The following is a 20,649-nucleotide window of genomic DNA, read 5'->3' as shown; positions in this document are numbered from 1 at the left end:
GCAGAAGGGGTAGGAGGTAAGAGATGGGGGCCTGGAGAAGAAGCAGAAGGGAGCCCTGAGTCAGCTCCTGCGGGGAGCTGTGCAGCAGAGCCCGTCTCCAGCACTTCCAAGTCCCTACTAAGGGAGCCCAGAGAGAGGTGTGGCTGGCCCAGGGTCACAGAGCACAGCCATTGTGTTCAGATTTCAGGGTGTAGCAGACTGCTGGTTGGCCCCAATTTCTGTCCTTTCCTCTGTGGTAACAGCACCCTGATGATTTTTATTTGGACATGAGGCCAACTAGCTCATGGCCACATTTTCCAGCTTCCCCTGTTGCTATGTGGGACTGTGATACACCTGCCTCTCCTATCTGGTAGGACTGTGGAGACCCAGGGGCCATTGAGTGTAGCAGAACAAGAGACGGATGGAGCCTGGGATGCCGAAGACTCTATGGTGCAACCTTAGCCTTTTAAAAAAGAATTCAACAATCATTTATTGGGCACAGATGCATTAGAGATGCAAAAAAGAATCACAAAGAATCGCTGCTCTTTAGGGGCAAGACAGAATGCATGAGGCTCCAGAAAGAGTGCAACATTTACAACAGCGGTTCTCAACCTGTGGGTCGCCACCCCTTTGGGGGTCACCCAAGACCATTGGAAAACACATATATAATTACATATTGTTTTTGTGATTAATCACTATGCTTTAATTACATTCAATTTGTAGCAATGAAAATACATCCTGCATATCAGATATTTACATTACGATTCATAACAGTAGCAAAATTACAGTTATGAAGTAGCAACGAAAATAACTTTATGGTTGGGGGTCACCACAACATGAGGAACTGTGTTAAAGGGTCGCGGCACTAGGAAGGTTGAGAACCACTGATTTACAAGCTCAGATTTTTATGTGAGAAACACCTTCCATTTCGTCAAGCCACCGATAATCCTGTTACAGCATATGAAGCCACATCCTAACTAATCTCCAAAGCCCAGGCTTTCCCCAATTCCCTGTACATCTAACTTTTTAAAAAGCCATGGAACCACCCTTTCAAAGCTTAGGTGGGAAAGTAATCACACTTAAAAATACTCTCGTAGCATGATAAAAATAGCCAGGACAGTCACCTTTTACTGAGTGTTTACTACAGCCAGGCAGCGTGCTGAATGCTTTCTGCTCATCACCTACTTATGTCCTAACAACATGCTTATGAGGGAGGTAACAGATCATCATTTTTATTTTACAGATAAAAAAACCTCAACAAAAACATCCAAGGCTCAGAGAGGTAAAGGCGCTTACCCAGAGTCCCCCGTGCAGGCAGGGGCAGAGTTGGGATGTGAACACAGGCAGTGTGACCCCAGAGCCCACCTTCTCCATTATCGCTCTACCAGAGAGTCCCAACATCGGAGGGACAAAGAGGGTGGAAGAGGAAGACTCCCCAGGCAGGGAAAAGCAGCGGGCAGCACTGACCTTCCTTGTTCTCCCCAGAGCCCTGCGTGAAGAGCAGCTGGTACTGTCGATTTGGGAAGTTGGCTGGAAAAAACTTATTCATGAAGGGGCTGGAAGAAAAGATAAAGCAGATTGGCAACCAGAGTCCCCATGAGCAATCACAGCCCCAACAACACCCCCAGAGCCCTCATTCAGGTGTTATTGTGCCTATTTTACACACTGGGACACAGAGGCCCTCGTGGGGTAAGTGACTGCCCAGGGTCACACAGGGAGTCAGTATCTAAGCTGAGGTGTGAACCTTGGGCCTTGGACTCCAGTGCTTCCATACTGCCTCTTGGTTATCATCCAAGAAATACAAAGAGGCAGACTTTCACTTAAAACACTGGTTTTAGGAGAGCAATAGATTCCAAAGTCCAGTCCTTGCACCGTCTGTATGAGAGTCCCTTCTCAGGAATGCATATTCCTGGACCTACTAAGTTAGATGACCTGATGGTGACCCCACTCCCTTGACTTGTGAGGCTTGAGATTTTTATAAGCTTGTTGGACTTGATCAGCCAGATGAATCACCACCCTTAGGGCAGAAATACCCTCATTAACTCCAGAAGGGGCTTGGTCTCTTCTCTCGTTACCCAGCATACTCTGCTTCCTGGCCAGGCAGGGAATAGACTTTCTTTTCAGGATCACCTACAGAGCAAGATGAGCGTATCAGGCCTTTTGGCCCAACTTGGTCCTGGGAGTGGCAGAATGTGGACTAGCAGCAAGCTTGGGTGTCCCAGCCCTGAAGCCTAATCTGCCACACAGCAGCTGTGTGGCCCTGGATGAGTCGCTTTGTGGCTCATCTGCATGTGGGGATATTACCACCTGTGTCAGGGATTACTGTAAAGACAGGAGAGCGGGCAGGGGAGAAGCTAGCCCAACCCTGGACCCACAGCAGGGACGGAAGAACTGTGAGCTCCTCTCATCACTGGAGACTGTCCAGAGCCTGAGCTTGAAAGCCTCTGGCAAGGTCAGCTAGACTGATGTGGCTAATGAGGCAGGCAAATCCAGAATGGTGTTTCCAATGATAGGTAAATGGAGGCAGGCCGGGAGGTAACCCGGGCACAGTGGTAAAGGGAGCCCTCTTTCAAAGACCCCGGGGCTCGGAGAAAGAGGATGTGGAGTTAAGAAATCTGTCTGGGCTCAGTCTTCCCACTTGTCAAACAGCCAATCCCTCCAGGTCTGCAAGGCGGTGGCATGATGAGAGATGTGGCAGACCCAAGGATGGAATCAGGAGTGGCCTTCCACAGCAGGCTCAGAGCATTTGGGAGGCAGAAGCTGGGCTGAGTAAGGCTGGAAGCTGCTTTCAGCTCAGTCTGCTGAACCACTTTTGGGGAAGTATGAAGCCAGAGTGCCTGTGTAGAGGCAGAGAGAAGGCCTAAGGAACTAAGCCCTTCACTCCAGTCTGGCCTTTTCCTTAGAAGCTTGATGCTTGGCTTCTCAACCAGCAGAATGCAGTGATTAAGAACATGAAACTTGGAGGCAGACTCCTGGGTTCAAATCCCAGAACTACCACTTACTAGCTGTGTGACCTTGGGAAAGTTACTTAACTGCTCTGTGCAACAATTTCTTCATTTGGAACACTACAATAGCTTCCTCATAATCTTATAAAGAGGATTAAATGAATGCTTGGCACTCTATAAACTTAACTGCAGTTTCAACTTCAAATAGGAAGTCTCTACACTGATATTTTTGTTATCCCAAGAGAAGAGCTTCTGGATAACACAGAGCAAGAGTCAAGCAACCTGGCTGGTATGAGTCTGAACTCAAGGGCAGGGGTCCTGTCTCATCACCTTCATCCCACCTATGCCAGGCCTGGTGCTGGGAGGCTGCTGGCAAATGCTTTATTGAATGCCTCCAAATGCAAATTTTTTGGGGGGGCCCTCAATGGCTCATGTCAAAGCTAAAGGTCACTGCTTCCTGCTGGGAGAGCACAGCCTGCTGCCCTCTCCCCTGGGCATGGAAGGCAGGCTCAGTGAAACTGGTGGCATGGCCTCCTCTTCCCAGAGTAGCAAATTTTGGCTCTCAGGGCCTTTTTTCCTTCTAAAGGTCAGCTGGGTGTGAGCTCACAGGTGATAAAAATAAGCTGAGGTTCCTTGGCAGAAAGGATTTTGGCACGGGCTCAAGTGTTGGTGATTGTGCAAGGTAAAGGCAGGCTGCAGTTCCCGCCTTCTCCCAAACCCCAACCTGCGGTTTCTTTCCAAAGAGGCCTGAGGTGGGTTAGGAAACGGTGGTGGAGGTGGAAGGACTCCTACAAGCCCTGGGTTGATGAGGCTCGGGACTCATGTCTTACAGCCGTTCAGCAGGCCCCTCCTCTGCCAATCCTCTGGAGACCTCAGGCCCACTGGGAGAGGGTGGCTGGCTGAGGCTCTCTCTTCCCCTTCACTTTTGCCAAAACTGGGAAGAATATTGGCCATAGAATCAAACAGATCTGGGCTCAAAGTCTAACTTTGCTCCTACCAGCTGTGAATCCTGGTGGTCCTGAGTCTCAGTTTCCCTGCATCAAACCTTCAGACCTTGCTGCATCCTGAGGAAGGTCTGGCTCAAACTCAGCTCACCAGAATCTCAACACTGTAGACCTTCTTTGAGAAAGTATTTTACAAAACTCAATTTGATTGAAGAGTAAAGGTAAATTTAATTCTTGGACCAACGTTCTAAATAGCATGATCAAATTATGCCTTCCTCCTTTTTTTAAAAAACTAAGATTATATTCAGCCAGTTCAGTTCTTTTCCATGTAAATTTTATGGTAACATTTTCATTCATCCCACAGTTTCTAGTCCATATCACCCTGTATGGTGAACACCTCTTTTTGCCTGTAGCTATCCAATATTTTTATAAGTTCTAATCTTTCCAGGTCAAATTTTGTGCTCTAAATTTTATCAAGAAAATGATTCTTCTGATAGTTTTTAGTCACTCACAAATTTTACCATGTGCAGTTTTAGCTGCTGTTGGTTCTATTTTGCCTATCAGTAAAAATTATGAATTTGTTAAAAAGGCAGATGAACAACGGTTTCTTAGCCAATCCATGACAGATTTGGGATAGTGTTCCTCAGTTATTGTCCTAAAGGAAAAGAATGTCTTTGGTGTCAAAATGATACAGGTTCAAAATATTCTGCTTGGGCAGTTGGATGGAGGCTCGTGCAGGGTTGCTGAGATAAAAATGAAACAACCAGTGCAAAGCCAATGGCCTACCAGTGGCTTTCAAAATATCCTGGGTTCCTTCACTCTGTGGTGGGAGTTGGGCTGTGGGGAGGGATAGGGGTCTCAAGCCTCTCAAAGATGCTGGGGTGGAATAAGTGAGAACTGGAGTGGGGGCTGGGGTGGTGGAAGATCCTAATCAGGATGGGAAAGGATGGGTCCCAGTGCCTGGAAGTGACTTTTCAGACCCCACCACATCAGGAAGGAAGAGGTCTGTCACTATCTTGCTGGGGTCAAATCACAGAGGTGCCTTTGATTTTGTAGGATGGGAGCTGGACTAGAATTCTCCCAAGGTGGCTAGACCAAGATTTTGTGGGTGAAGGTAGGTGTAGTTGAACAACACTGAACTCAGTCAAAAGACAATTCAAGTCCCAGCTATGACCTCGGGCCTGTAGCTCACTCACGGCGCGCTTGGCACTGTGCTCAGGTCTGTAACGTGCCTGGATCTGTCCCACGCTCCTACCAGGGGTACTTGGAGGAGCTCCACCTTGTAAGTAAGTGGAAAAGCTGGCGCTCAGAGAGCTTGAGTAGCTTACACAAATGACGAAGCCTGCCGAGCCAGGCCTTGGTTCCGGGACCATCTGCCTCTTGAGCTCACGCTCCTGACTAATAATACATGGCCTGCCAGTGTGCCTGGAGGAACGAGGCCAAACTCGCCTTGGCTTTCTATGCCTTTGTGAGAAGATCCTACTCTTTCTTTCTAGATTTCTCTCGGACCACTATGGAAGATTCTGATTGCCCTTTCCACATGGACAGACCCTCCAACTCCTGGCCTGGCCTCTCCCTCCTTCACAGCTCTTCCACGTTTTCAACCCTTCCAAGCTGAGTTCAAGTTTCATTCCTTCATTTTGGGAACTTTCCCTGTCCTGCTGGCTACCTCAAGGTCGATCAGTTGTTCTTACCCCGAGACTGGACCACTTCAAGGAGCCAGATGGAAACAGATGGGGATGCTTTTGTAGTTGGGCTGGGGGCACAACTCCCATCTGGTAAGTGGGCTAGGGATGCCATCTGTTCACAATGCGTGGAGAACTGGCATGTCCAAAATGCCAACAGCAGTCCTACCTGAGGATCACTGGTCTAGGCCCTTCATTCCCATGGAACTGACACAAGATGTGGCAATCCGACCAGGTGACAGTGAGAAAAAAGATGGCCTCTGGGGCCACACAGACCTGGGTTTGAATCTTGGCTCTGCTGCTTATCAGCTGTGTGATCTTAGCCAACTCTCTGAGCTTCAGTTTCCAAGTGTAACACAGGATTAAAAGCAAAAGCTAACCTAATAAGGTTATCTGGCAGGTTAACACATTGATAATAATAACAAAAGTTAGCAGTTATTGAGCACATTAAGTACCAGATGCTGTGCTAAATGCTTTCCACATGGCCCATGAGGAAAGGCACTAGTATTTTCCTCCACATTCAGGTGAGGAAATTGGGGCCAGAGAGTTAAGTAACCTGCCCAAAGTCACAGGGCTATTAAATGGCAGAGTCCGGACTCAAAGTTGTAGTCACATTCCAGAGCCTGGACTCCTAACTCCCCACCACACCACCTTTCTCTGAAATAAGATCACACGTGAGTGCCTTGCATAGCAGTGGGTTAACACCTGGTGGGGGGTGGGGGTGGGGGGGGCACTGGTACTACTCAGCTCATGACATTACTGTTCACAAATGTTACTTTCCCAACAACCAGAGGACACTTATCACTCCCTGTAAGGAAACCGCGGCCCAGAGGTTATGGTTCTTGTCTTAGGTCACGCACGGTGTGACACAGAGGAAAGACTCCTTTGGGTTTTACAGCCAGGATTCAAACCTGGCTCTGAATGACGCCAAAGGTCATGTTCTCATCCAGGACCCTGTACTGGCTCCTGAAAAAGCTGCTTCAAAGGCTGCAGAGATGCCTTCTGACCTGATGGTGTGGGACAGGGCCAGGATTCCCAGCACGAAGAAATACATGGACAGCAAGAGGTTGATGTACTCCTGGGAGAATATCTGAGGCAGAAATACAAAGAGAAACAGAAAGTCAGGGTTGCCGGTGGATGTGAGGAAACCAGAGTCCCAGCTTCTCTTCTGGAGGTTGGTCGCACCCCTCCGAAGTTGGGGAACAGTGTCAGCCAGAATCTCTGACAGCACAAGAGGCCTTCTAGTTTCTGTGGCTACGGGGAAAAACGAGAGGCCCACCAGATGCACCTCCCAAAGGAGTCGGTGGGTTTGCACTTGGTGGCTTCATTACCTGGTGACAGGTAATACTGTGGTTGTATCTAGAGTCCTAAATAAGTATCGTTGGGAAGGGGAGTCTGGATTTCAGAGTCCCAAGACAGCTGTCTGGACCTAAGAACGTACTCTTCAAAGTGTCCTTCTACAAGGTCTTGAGCACGCTGGTTACAAGTCACTTGCATGCTGCCCCACGTTCCACGTCATGCTGGACAAGTCCCCCCATGGTGATGGCTGGAAGCTATGACAGCCAGCCCCGACGGCTGCTTCTTGGTCTTATATTGTCAGGTGAAATTGAGAAATGCTCTCACGTGCTCCGGAGCCGACTGTCACATGTTGTAAATTCAAGACTTTGGGACGGCTCTGCCGCGTTCTGCCATGTTCCCCGCCTCATCTTCTGACTTTGTTACTATGAGGGTCTCTAACTGGGAGGCAATAACGTGCTGTTGGCTGTGCCAGAGGGACACTGGGTACTCTCAAGTAGGGCTGTTCTGGAATCTGTTTAAATCTGCCCGACTGATCACGTTGCTCCCCAGCCTGAAGCCCTTCAGCAGTTTCCCTCTGCTCTCGCAGCTCAGGGTGTCCATCCTCACCCGGCCTCTCAGGCCCTCATGGTGACCAAGGCAGGCCGCCTCAGCTGTAGCTCATACCACGTGCTGCCCGGACGCTCTCCTCTCTTCACGTAGGCCACCCCACTCACCATTCTTCTGCTCTCAGCTCAGAGCAGCTGTCCTCGCCATGACAAGGACGTTCCTCATGAACTCAACTCATGTTTACTGCCTACCGCCTACTGCGTGCGGGCATCGTGCTAACCACTGGGGATTCAGCAAGGAATAAGGCAGGACAGTCCCTGCCCTCCCAGGGTGCCTGTGCCGGTGAGGGAAAGGGAATCTCAAAGGAAATGAGTAAGCAATGTATTGTCAGGTGGGCCAAGAAGAAAAGCAAGCAGGACAAGCAGATAGGGAAGAGGGGAGAGCTATTTAGACAAATGGCCAGGGAAAGCCCCTCAATAGGATGATACTTCATTTATAACAGAACCCTTAATGAAGGGACCAGCTGTGAGGATATTTGAGGGAAGGGCATTTGAGTGCAAAGGTCCTGAGGTGGGTACATGCTTATGTGTGCAAGGAATAGTGAGGGCCTGAGTCTGGAGCTGAGAGAGCAAGGGGAGGGTGTCAGGAGATGAGGCTGGGAAGGTAGGAGGGAGAGAGGCCCTGCAGTGCTGTGAAAAGGCTTTAGATGCATCTGGGTGAGACAGGCTGGAACTGGAGGGCTATGATGTGATGGCCCGGAGGACCTGTCTGCTTCTGTGTGGAAGGCAGTCTGCAGGGTAAACGTGGACGCAGAGGCCAGTGAGGAGGGCACTGCATAATCCAGCAGAGGGAGGATGGTGCCCTGGGCTGGGAGGGAGGGAAGTGATGAGCAGTGGTCAGATTCCAGATCTGGTCTGGAGTTGGAGATGCAGGATGTGCCAAGGGGCTGGTATGAGGGCTGAGATGGAGCAGGAAGCAGGATGGCTCCTGGGGTGTTGGCTGAGCAGCGAGGTGGATGGAGGTGCTGTTGTCTAAGATGGAGGGTCTAGGTGGGAGTAGGGGTTCATTCCAGGATGGTTTTTCTATTCTTTTCTGATGCTACAGATTTTGCCTTCATAGCACTTTCCATTTTCCTGTGTGATTATTTAATGAGTGTCTGTCTCCACCACTTAATAACAAAACTCCTTGAGGGTAGGAATGGGTTGGCTGTTTTTCTCCCTCTGGTGTCCCCAGTGCCTGGCACAGGGCCTGGTGTATAGCAGGCCCTCAATAAATGTTTATAGAATGAGTGAATGAATGAATGAGCAAATCAATGGCTTATACTGTGAATGCTATGAACACAGGCATGCGGACTGTGTTTTACTTATGATGATGTGGGGTACCTCTCACATAGTATTTTTGCAATGTGGGTCCTTAGGAAATTTCTCTCTGGCCACACCGTTGAACTTCTGGTTGGCCTGTGTGCACTGTCTCACTTTCTTTGTGCCCGGCTGCTAGGAAGTTTAATTTTTATGAGCTGCCTCCACACAATCAGTTTTAGATGAGATGGGATAAAGTAAATTTTATGACTTTAAGAAAAGCTACAAACTCCAGTGCTCCACTCAGGAGGGGAGGAGAGAAGGGGCTGCATGACAGCCACTGTTAAGCAAACCAACCAACTAGCTGTCAGTCTGGAGCTCAGGGGAAACCTGGTGGCCATGTTGTCCAGGCAGCTGCCTTTCAGAAATGTCAACGTGGACATTGTGGAGACACGGGGAAGAGGAATGCTATGTCCTCTGGCAAAAGGCAGGCTGGGGCTAACCACCAGGAAAGGAGGACAGATTGAGTAACAGGCATCCAGCGCCTTGAATAAAAATGTGCATTCCTTCTGCTGCCAGAAATTCCTTTCTGGGGGATCTAGCCTAAGGAAGAAATCCTAAATGCTATAAATGTTAGAAGATCTTGAGGCAAGGGCCTGGATATGTATGCCTGGCAATTAGCACAGCAAAGACCTGAGAAATATCTGCTAAAAACCAAGTCAGAGGCAATGGGCTAAATGTACACATAGCCACAGAGAGATCTCAAAAGTATGGGGAAAGAAAAAGGAAACAGAGGAGATATGCTGCACAATTCTATTTATGGAAACTAGACCCTCACTCAATACACACAGATGCATCAACACCAGATATTTTATAAGGAGACACACATCTATGAACACAAATCAAACCATCAGAGCAGGTGCCTCTGGCACAGAGGGAAATGGAGGTGAAAAACGAAGGTGGGAAACGGGTAGAGGGGAGAAAAAAACAAGGAGGGGGCCTGGCATGGACTGATAAAATTGTGCTATGATCCAAAGCATCTGATAAAGTCAACGCCTCACCTGAGGTCCAAGAAAAAAACAAAAACAAAAAGAAACAACCAATGAATATCTAATGTTACTTGATGCACTCTTATTTATTGATAAGAGTGAAAATCAGAACGAGGGGGATGATGTAAGTCAACCATGGTTTGGGGGGATTATCCTGAAACCATTAAAAAGAGTAGTTCTGACCCAACAATGAAGGAACAGGAAACAGGTGTTGGCAATTATATTTTTGACTCATTTGCAGACTAGTAAAAACAAAGAATTTGGAGGCTACCCAATGCAGGTGAGAATCCAGGAAAGCACACTTGTGACTGTTAGAGGGAATGTCAGCTCGTGTAACCTCTTCGGAAGAATGTGGCACTATATGTCCAAATTACAAATACAGATGCTACTTGACCTGGTAACCCTACTGCAGATATACTTGTAAATATGTGCATGCACCAACATATGCGCACAAAGATGTTCCTGGCAGCACTGCTGTGAAGCCCCAGCACTAAATAACCCTCAGGGCACATTTGTAAAACAGAACCACAAGCAGCTGTTAAAAAGAATGAGGTAGACTGAACTGTCTTGATACAAAGATACCTCCACGGTAAGTAAGAGGTGTGTGCTTGAGACATGTATTTATTTTTAAAATTTAACATAAATGTAGATCTATACATAAAAGTTCACAAGAAACTACATCGAGGAGAGGATTATGAATCATATGCACCTTCCCTTATATTAAAAAAAAATTTTAACCATGTACACAATATTTTTAAAATGTACATTAAAGGTTGTCCTTGAGGGATTCTATTTGAGCAGGAAAAAAACGGCTTGTGATGTGCTATTTAAAAAAAAAAACAACACACAAAACAACCCCCCCCCCCAAAAAAAGTACAGTGCTCCTGTTGACATTATTATAATTATGTTAAAAATATGATTATTAGAAGCCTGAAAGGAGATAGGTAAAAACGTCAGAAGGGACTATCTTTGTGTATTGATAATTTTTCCTTCTTTTTTATTTTTTAAAGTTTTCTGTATATATTACTTTTAAAGATTTTTAAAAAAATTTATTTTTAGAGAGAGGGAAAGAGAGGGAGAAAGAAAGGGAGAGAAAGATCGACATGCAAGAGATACACTGATTGGTTGCCTCTTCCACACAACCCTGGTCCACAACCCCAGCATGTGTACTGACTGGGAATTGAACTGGGGACCTTACAGTTCGTAGGCCAGGGCTCAATCCACTGAGCCACACCAGCCAAGGATATATTACTTTTATAATTAAAAAAAAAGGACATGTATATTAAAAAAAGTTTAAGGAGAGTCTGCAGTAACATGAGAAAATGTTAATGATGTTATTAATGGGAAGTGAAAAAAGCAGCTACAAAACTGAATACACCACATGGTCACAACTATTGCAAAACCATGCACGGGAGAAAGAGTGGAAGGACACACCTCCAAAGGGAATCTGTGACTGTCTCTGGTAGTGGGATTTTGGATGACTGCTGTTTTCCCCTTTTTACTTTTCTGTGTTTTCCAGGTTTTCAACACTGAGCCTGTGTAACTTTTATTGGGAAAATAAACCTCGATAAATTAAAAAAAAAAAAAAAAAAAGCAATTAGTAGGGTAGAGGTATGTCTGAGACACGAGCTATACCCCATCCCAACATAAACAGTACCATGAAACCAAACAGGTATTACGAAGACAAAACGAAAAGCTCCGTGCAGCAAAGGAGGCCGGTGGGAGAGCGTCCCAAACACCAACAGTGGTGGTCTCTGGCTAGTGGTCTAGGGATGAATTATTATGACTTTTATCCTGCTCTTTATTTTCTATAAATGAACATGCGTGCCTACTGTGATGGAAAAAATAAAACAAAAGAAAAAGTTACTGAAACCAAATGACACAATAGGTGGCAAAGACTTACTTTGAAAAAGAGGTAGAGCCCCAAGAGCGTGCAGCTGGCGATGATGGGGAAGCGGGCGGCGTCCCGGCTGGTGATCGTTTCGGGCACGTCCGAGGCATTCTAGAGGAGAGGAGAAAGGTGCCTGCTGAGCAGGGGTGTGGTGCTGGCCTCCAAGGGACAGGCACTGTTGAGAATCTGGTGCCCCAATAGCTCCACCCCCTTTCAGCCCCAGTTCAATTAGGTGCGTCAGGGGTCCCATGTTTTCTTAACTCATGGCTTTGTCAATGCCGTCTCCTCTGCCAAGGGTGCTGCCTAACCACCACAGGGTGAGATGCTCTGATCCTACTATTTTGCCACTGAGGATATTTGGACCCCAACCGGGAAAGTTCAGGGAGGACCTCATGCCTGTGTGGCACAACTAGGCAGGAGGGCTATGGCAGAGACAGTCACGGTATGTGATAACTGGAAGAAACAAACAAACCCCTGGAAACTGGTGACAACAGAGTTGTCCTAGAACTCATGAGAACTCTTCCCATTTTCTTATGGATTAGCCAAGAGGTAAATATGATTAATCTTTTATCCAGTAGGTAGTGAATACTGAGTGGAAATAAACCAACAACAAAGAAAACTGACAATGGCTGAACCTGCACATGGGAAGGCAGCAACAGTAAGAAGACAGTCTTGACAGCACATAAAACTTAAGAAATTTGGGAAAACCGAACCTGGTAAGAGTGAAAGCCACCTCTAAATTTACAATGGTAGATGGTATAGTTGGCAAGAATGTGGTTTAGGTAAAGAGCTGACAGAGGATAAATATTTACATGAAAAAGAACCGAACGCAATCAAAATAATTTCAGTCCTATAAATATGGACAAAATTGGAAATGGAGTAATAGTGCAACACAGGAGTTAAACATAGGAATTCTTTATAGAATTCATACCAGAAGACTTTCTCATGAAAACCCCTCAACAGCAGCATAGGAAAAACCAGAGTGAAAAGCTTTCAGGACAATGATGCCCTCTGCTGGGCAAAACCCTCAGTCCCCAAGGACCCAGCAAACATCACTACCACGAAGCTTTTCCAGATTCCCCCCCCCTGGGGTAAGCCTACTTCACAACTGCAATTCTCACTGCATCTTATGTCTAATTCTATTTTATATTACAGATCCCGAAAGTCCTAGCAACAGCAGATGAGCCTCTGTGCGTGCCCAAGAGAAGTTCTCTCCGCAAGAGCCACGGACTCATCACAGTGCCCGAGATTTCACCATCGCGTCCACCCTATGAATAAGGCGCCAGCATCCCTAAGAGAAGGGATCATGTTCAGCTGCAGAATCTCATGCATATTTTGGCTTACAGCTGCCTCTTAAAAACCAACAGGACAAAAGAAGCTAAGGGGGAAGCTGCCTGAGAGGTAGATTTTGGGCCAGGGAAGTCCTCATGCACCACAGTGGAAGGTCGCAGAAGGGGAAGGAGACGGGGGCATCGAGCAGGAAGCCCATGAAATGATCACTAGGAGATGGAGAGGTGGGGAACTGGGATGCTCACATGCCATCGTTTGTGTAAAAAATGGTCCAGCCTTTTGGGGGGGACAAGTTGGCAGGTGTGTCAAACTGTAACTTGCACACACTCAAGATACAAAGAGAAGATTCCCAGAATAGGAACCACAAATGGCTCTTAATCACAGGAAAAATGTTCATCCTCACTCTTAATAAGAGATACTCAAACTACAGTACACTGAGATTCCAGTTCTTCATCTTCAGAATGGCAAAAATCCACATTTGATAATGTGCCGAATTGGTGAGGCTGGGGTAAAGCAGGGGCTGAGCCTTGCTGCTACCAGGAGGGTACGTCGGTCTTGCTGTAGAGCGCATGTTGGCACAGCTGTCACAATCACAAGTGCACATACCCTTTGACCAAGCAATCCCACCTCTGGGAATTTTTCCTACTGATGTAATTCATACTTGTGCAAATAATGCATATAAAGTATAGCCAAAGTATTCATTGCTTCTTTAATGGCTTGCTGGGTGACTGAGACAAATCATTTACTCAGCTGTCAAACAGATGACAAGCTCTAGTTTTACTTACCTCTAAAAGGGCCAAGGGGCTTAAACCAAATCAGATATGGGATGTGAAAGAGCCTGGCAAACTGTAAAGTGTTGTGACCATATGAGGAGCTGTGATTATCAGGGAGGATGAGAGGCCCAGGCCCAGATAGAAGCTCCCCTCTGGCGCCACCAGAAGCCGCTCTGTGTGAGTCATGCTCAGGCAGCTTTGCTGGGAGGTGACAGTAAGGTGGGTGAGCGGCACTGACCCTGAGAGGCAGGGTTGTCTCCCCTATTCCCTCCCAGCTCTTGGTTTCTGCTTTTGCCAGGAGTGTGCTGGGGGGCTTGGGCAAGTTCCTCACCCCCTACGTGGACCTCCACAAATTCTGTTTCCTGTGAGGCAGTAGTGTGAGCACGAAAAAAAACAAACAAAAAAACAAACCCCGCAAACGAGCTCCTGACCTCAAAGAGTTCACAGGCAGGCAGGCAGGCAGGCAGGCAGGGCAAAACCTTGACAGTAAGCAGAATATCCCAACACACTGTGATGCAGGACAAAATAAGACACATACACGGGTGCGATACATGGTATGAGCGTCAAATGGTTGAGAGAGGGCTCTGATGACAGAAAGCCCAGTCTGCCTCCGTAGCTGCGGGACCTTGGGAGTTAATCTCTCTCAGAGCCTCAATTTCCTCAACCGTAATATGAGTCGTCAAGAACCTATGATTTTTGCATTGGAAGTATTTAATGCCGTGCCTTGAGCACGTCATTCAGGCTGTATAAACAAGCTGTATTATTATTACTATTATATACAAGGAAATCATGAGGAAGCAAACAGGACATACTCCTGCATGGAACTAGGGCAGTGTCAGAGGTGGCTGGAGCAGATGCTACTTAAGCAAGACTTTGAAGGCCAAGCACACAGGTGTGACAGTATATAGAGGAATTTGGCTTCACCTACCAATCAATGTTAGGGCTCATTTCCACATATTCCTTTCATTGCAGCCCAGCATGCTGGGCAGAAGAGGCTTAATATTATTTGATGACAAACCAAGGTTGAACAGATGCTCCACCACACAAAGGAATCAGGTCTCCTCTGTGGGTGACTGTTATAAATATCCCACGCTGCAATATTGAGTCAGAAGGAGAGACTTGAAATCTGACTGTCAATAACAGTAACAAGAATAACATTTACTGAGAGCTGTCTAGGGGCCAAGCACTGTTCTAGGTGTTTTACATGATTTCATCCTCACAAAAACCCCATGAAGCGGGTAGCTCCATTTTATAGATGAGAAAACCAAGGCTCAGAGAGGTGCAAGAACTTGCTTTAAGGTCACACAGCTGACAAGCGGCAGAGCCAGGATTCACACTGAGGCTGTCTGGTTCCAGAGCCCAACCCTAGACTCCCTTTACTTTTCCTATCTGGAAATTACTTCTAGGCTTTTGCGACAAGATGCCCAGGGAGCCTGAGACCTTTCTCAGGAACAGACTCCTGACAGCAGAACAGTTAATCTTCATAGTTACAAAAATACAAAATGCTGTTAGGGTTCTTTCCTAATTCAGTTTGGATTTTTTAAAAACCAGATGCTCCTATGCAAATAGAAGCCATAGCTTCTAACACATGAAACATAATTAAGAGAGTGGGGAGGAAAGCTGACACAAACAGCAGAAATAAATTTAGCTTCCAGTGACATTCTGGATGTTCAGTTATCAGGGCAGAAGCAAAAGCAGTGAGGGAAGACAGATGCCAGGCTTCAAGCCACTGGTTCAGCGCGAGCCCTGGGAGTTCTGCTCCCAGGCCATGACCTAGAAATACTCTGGAATCTGTGGGCTATCCTCTCACTCTGTCACTCCAGCTGGAGATCCCAGGGTCTCCTATCCTTCCCACAATGTTCACTCAACTCACCCTGCCCCAATTCTGCTTCCTAAGCATTTCCTCAGCTAATTCCCCACCCCACTCCTTCGCCCCCAACCACCTCGCCAACCTCTTTCCTTTCTCCCTCCTGCCTATTACCACCCTGCCAGGAGTGCTTTCTGAAGTTTAGACCTGATTGTATCACATACCTGATCAAAACCCACTGGAGGACTACTAAGCAGCTACTACACAGGAATTGAGGTCACTGCTGGTAGGAGTGTAAACTGATACAACCCCCATAGTGGATAATCTGGTAAAGTTAAAACACTCACATTGTCTTTGACCCAAAATCAATTTCAAGGAATTTATCCTACAAATGCACAGACAAGTGTGAAATAACTGTACAACATTAATTTCAGCATGGCTTATAACAGCAAAAGACTGGCACAACCAAACGACCCGTGGAGGACTCTAAGTCAGGGTTCTCACACTGGAGCACACATCAGAATCACCAGGAAGGCGTGTGAAAACAGGCTGCTGGGCCCACCTGAGTTTCTCATTCAGATTTTGCGTTTCTCACACGTTCCCAAGTGATGCTGATGTTGCTGGTCCAGGAGTCACATTTTGGGGGTACAGGTGGGACACTGAACAGCTATCAGGGAAGAACACGACCACTCCATAAGTACTGACATATTTATCACCAATATATATTTGGTGAAAAAAAGAAAGGCGCAAAAAAAGAAGTGTATATATATAACAAAATGTAAGTTATATCACAAAAGTGGGGAAAAGCCTATTCATTTATTTGTAAAGGCACAGAATTTCTTGGATGGTTATCCATGAAACAGGTGACAGGGTCTGCCTCTGGGGAGCAATTGAGCAGCTGAGGCAGGAAGAAGACTCACTGTGCACCCCTTTGTTTTTCTGGAATTCTATACCATGGGCACACATTGCCTACCCTCCCTACCACAGAACAATGAGGTAGATTCAGATGTACTGACGCAGGAAAATGACCAAGACACTGTTAAAGAAAAATAAATCAAACTGCAGAACAGTATGCCTCATAAAGCCTCATTTTTATAAAAATAAATTTACACATGAATATACACACAAGTACATACATATGTTTGTACAAACACAGAAGTCCTGGAAGGTTACACACCAAACAGCCAACTAGGTTACTTCCAAGGAGAGGTACTGAGGAGGCTTTTCCTTTGTACTTCTACACTGCTTGATTTTTTGCCGAGAGCAAGTGTGTAGTAATTTTCTAACTATTAAGGTAAATTGTCGTGTTGCCTTCAGGAGTCAGTACCTCAAGAAAGCCCTGAGCATCGTCTTGTCGCCCCATACAAGCCCCTGTACTGGGCTCACATCACACTACTCCCGGACTCTCTGGATACACCTTGGGGTCCCCCCTCCCCCCACCCGCTTTCTGTTCTGCCTGCAGAACTCTCACCGTCCACACAAGGACAACTGCTGCCAACTCTAGGAGGCACATCAGCATTCCGTTTGGTTGGCTGGTCACACATCTGTTTCTCCTCGGTGACTGACCTCTGTGAGGGCAGAGCTCGGTCTTCTTTGTCCCAGTACCCCTGATGCCCAGCCCAGCAGCCCAGTTCCAGGCCAAGCACCTTTGAAGCAATCTGCGGTGCAGCTACTGCTGGACCTGGGACCTGCTCCGTTCTGGGAACACGAGTGTCTGACAGGGATGGGCACCCTCTAAGATTACTCCTCCTTCTTTATTTAACACATTCCTGGATACTTCGCGCTCTTCTCCCTATGATTTCACAAATCGCCCTGTCTGTTACGGACGAGTTGGCCCCAGGGAGAATTTTGTCCTCACATGCCCACTCTCAACTGGCTTTAGGGTTTAACACTGGTGGGGAATCAAAACTCTTGGGCCTCCATGCTGACTTTTCTCTCTCCTCACCAAATGACCAGGGAAGCATGACTCAGGGTAGAGAAAGGAAGTCATTTGGCTTGTCCTTTCCCTAGGCCAAAATGCCATTTGTGCATCATTTAGAGGCACCTGTGTATCAAGAAGTGCCCCAGACTAGGACTGGTGACACCTGGTTCTGTCCCTAACTGGCAGAGTGATCTTGAGAAATAATTTCTTTGACCCTCAGTTTCTTTCTTTGCACAGCGGGGATAATACAGCTGGCTCTGCTTGCCACACTCGGTTGCTGGGAGAATCAAGGAGGGTGAAGGGTTTGTTACCTTCAGACTACCCTTGTGGTGGGAGGCTACTAAGGACCAGGCCCTTTGCGACTTCACACAGTCTTCCAACCCCTGCTGTCCGGCAGGAGATGCTGGGGCAGGGTATTCCGAGGTAACAGTGGATCTAAAGCTCTCATCTATCCAGACCCTCTGCTCCGGCCACATCATTTTCTGAACTGCCTTGCACCCCTGCTTACCTGGTTTCCTCATTCCTAAAATGTCTTCTACATCAAGGCTCAAGCCCACCTTCAGCCCAAAACCACCCTCCCCTGCCCCAGGTGTGCTCAGTCTTTCTCTCTAAACCCTGAGCACCACCTGTACTACAATCACAGATCTGGGTATTCCTTCCTCATCCAGAAACCTAAGCTCCGACCCACTCATCTCTGTAGCATCCCCACACCCTGGACAACAGTGGAGGTTCTGGAAACTTTGTTGCCTACAAGGTGTTTTCTGAAGAGATTAGTGATCCGTATGCAGAAAGTGCCAAGAATTACTCACAGTTTTGGAAGCCCCTCAGATAAACTGCCCACCTTACACGTGCTGCCCCTCACCTCCTCTGTTCTGGTCTATTTCAGAATTTCTCCCTGCACTAAGTCTCTGCCCGAAAGGTATGGTAGGGAAGTTGAAGGGTGCCCGAATCCTGCTTAGAAGAGGCAGAACAGAAAGGTCAATGGGGCCACCAAAGCCCTTCCCGACTACTCCCCTCAGCATCTGACCACACAGCCAGCCAGCAAGGTCTCTGATCTTGGGGAAGGAAGGTGGCAGGCCTCAGCCACTGCTCAAGTTGGGTAATGTTTTGAGAATGTGGGTTTGAGCAGTTTCAGAAGTGGCAGCTGCTTTGTGGGCCTGCCCTCTTTGAGTAAGACAGCTTCCGCTGAGGCTCAACTTCAGGTTTGGGTGGGGAGGAGCAGCAGGGAGCTGCATGCAAGTCAGGAGGTGGTGGAGGAGGGGACTGGGTTCCAGCAAGTGAGAAGCCATTGGTGCAACGGGCTAGAGAAGGCTTAATATAGGGAAGACGGATGGGGGAGGAAGTGGAGAGATGGAAGGTGCTGCAGTTCTCTTTGGTATCCAATGGGACAGATGTTGAGGAAGGCCAGGGATGGGGGCTGGCCCAGTCCCACCCGAGAGGCCAAAAGCAGCTCAGTTACTCAGCAGGTAGGCCCAACTTGGTAGAGACTGTCTCGGGGGCATAGGAAGAAAGGCTACTTGGAGGTAGGCTTATGGCCTGGGGTGGGGACAGGATCAGGCATTAGAACAGGGTCTGGGCTCAGGATAGAGCAGGTAGGACAAAGTTGGCTGGTTGTCCGGGAGAGGAAACTAGCCAAATAAGGGGTCTATGCCTGATAAAAAGGTGCCAGGTATTGAGAGGTTAGATGATTGAAATTGGTTCCAGAAAGTGATGTGAAAAACTGGAGGCTAAGCTGGGGCTATATTCCTGGGTTAATATATATATATATATTAATGCAAAGGCAATGCCTGATCTGGAGGTTCTGGGAGAGCACACTACAGGCCATAGATTCCAGTTAGACAGGTGTCAGAATCTAGGGATGCGCCTAGATGCTAGCATCTGCCCTGGGATGGTGTGAGGCAGGGTTCCTAACGGAGGGATGACATGGAATTGTACCATTCAGGAGTTCTCAGGACCATTACCCCCATCGGGTACAGATTGGGGTTAATCCAGAGCCTGGGATGGGGTGACTGTCTCAGATGGGATGAACAGTCAGAGCTGAGGGTGGGGCTGGTCTGACTGGGCCCAGCTGGCTGAGAACCATTAGTGCAGGAATCACAGTGTGAGGGTCGGCTCAGTGTTACCAGTATGATGCAGATAGGGAGGGATGTGTCAGGATCTGAGTGGGGACAGAAACCAGGTCGTATTCGAGGAAGGTGTCAGTAGCCGGTTCGCGGGTCGGTGCCCAGATCTTTGGCCACCTAAGGCCAGCCGCGGGATGTGGGCCTGCGGTAGGGAAGCGGTGGTGCTCAAAGCTGGGAAGGATCAGTGTCAGGGAGAGGAGGTGTCAGTTCCTTCCAGGGCGGGGATAGGGGGGTGGGGCGGGTCCGTGTCAGCCGTTTCCCGGGTGGGAGGTGGAAAGCACCCGGTTTTGCCGCTGACCCTACCTTGCCGCGGGCGCAGCGCACAGAGCGCAGGGCGCCGAAGAAGATGGGCAGCAGCGCCATGAGCAGGAGGCTGCCATAGGCCAGCGCGATGCCCTCGGGAGTGGAAGGCGGCCGCGTGGTGCCGTTGGCAGGGCTGCCAGCCTCGGCGCTGTCGTTATGCGGATCGCTGAGGGCCGAGTCCATCACCACGCCGCGCTCGGAGTCTGACTCCAGCTCCCGCCACTGCCAGTGAGTCGCAGAAGGGAAAACGGCCGCAGCACGGAAAGCCACGTTCCCCTAAAGAAACAGGAAGTGACGTGCCTCCCTCGCCGGCCGAGTCGCGCACGCGTGCGCGTTCACGTCTCCCCGCCCGCGCGCCCTCTAGCGGTGGCGGAGCGCCCGGCGGCCGGTTGCTAAGCAACTTGCTGGAAGAGGTCGGGGAAGGAACACTGCACCACTGCGGTGGGCGTCCAACCGAGCGAGACCTAAGGATTCTGTTCTCAGTCCCAGTCGCCTCCTCGATCCTAGGCTGTCCCACAGATCCTCATTCTAATAACTAAGAATTTACTCACTTATCCAATATTCCATTGTTCCTTCTTCACTCCTTAAATATTTGAGTATCCCATTATATGGCAGGCACTGTCCTAGGCTCTGAGGACACAGAGGAGGAACAACACATGCAAAAGCCCGTCCGTGCCCTCATTAGTGTGGGGGTATGGCGAGGGGGGTGGGAGGACAATAATTAAAATGAAAAAAAAAAAAAAAGTCTACAGGATGTTAGTGTGTAGCTTTATGTTACATAGCATGTTAATGGAGA

The 20,649-nt window shown here is 48.1% G+C and overlaps 1 protein-coding gene across 4 annotated transcripts in view; it reads right to left on the bottom strand.

Annotated features, from left to right (window-relative positions):
- HM13 (histocompatibility minor 13) overlaps nt 1-20,143 on the bottom strand; it is a 37,976-nt gene extending 17,833 nt beyond the window's left edge. Inside the window, exons 1-4 of one of the 4 annotated variants that reach the window (XR_016512763.1) lie at nt 19,854-20,143; nt 11,649-11,747; nt 6,561-6,643; nt 1,447-1,535 (exon numbers count right to left, since the gene is read on the bottom strand). Coding sequence is in view for 3 of the 4 variants with exons in the window: in XM_090286187.1 (XP_090142313.1) it covers nt 1,447-1,535; nt 6,561-6,643; nt 11,649-11,747; nt 19,854-20,036 (454 nt within the window). In the remaining variant the exon portion in view is untranslated. The remainder of the gene's footprint in view (nt 1-1,446; nt 1,536-6,560; nt 6,644-11,648; nt 11,748-19,853) is intronic. The other 3 variants (XM_090286187.1, XM_090286188.1, XM_090286189.1) reach the window with 3 other exon arrangements.
- Nucleotides 20,144-20,649: the final 506 nt, after the last annotated feature.

The sequence above is a fragment of the Furipterus horrens genome, unplaced genomic scaffold (assembly GCF_987537825.1).
Source record: "Furipterus horrens unplaced genomic scaffold, mFurHor1.1.pri manual_scaffold_8, whole genome shotgun sequence".
Taxonomy (NCBI): domain Eukaryota; kingdom Metazoa; phylum Chordata; class Mammalia; order Chiroptera; family Furipteridae; genus Furipterus; species Furipterus horrens.
This window is presented reverse-complemented; position numbering and strand designations above follow the sequence as displayed.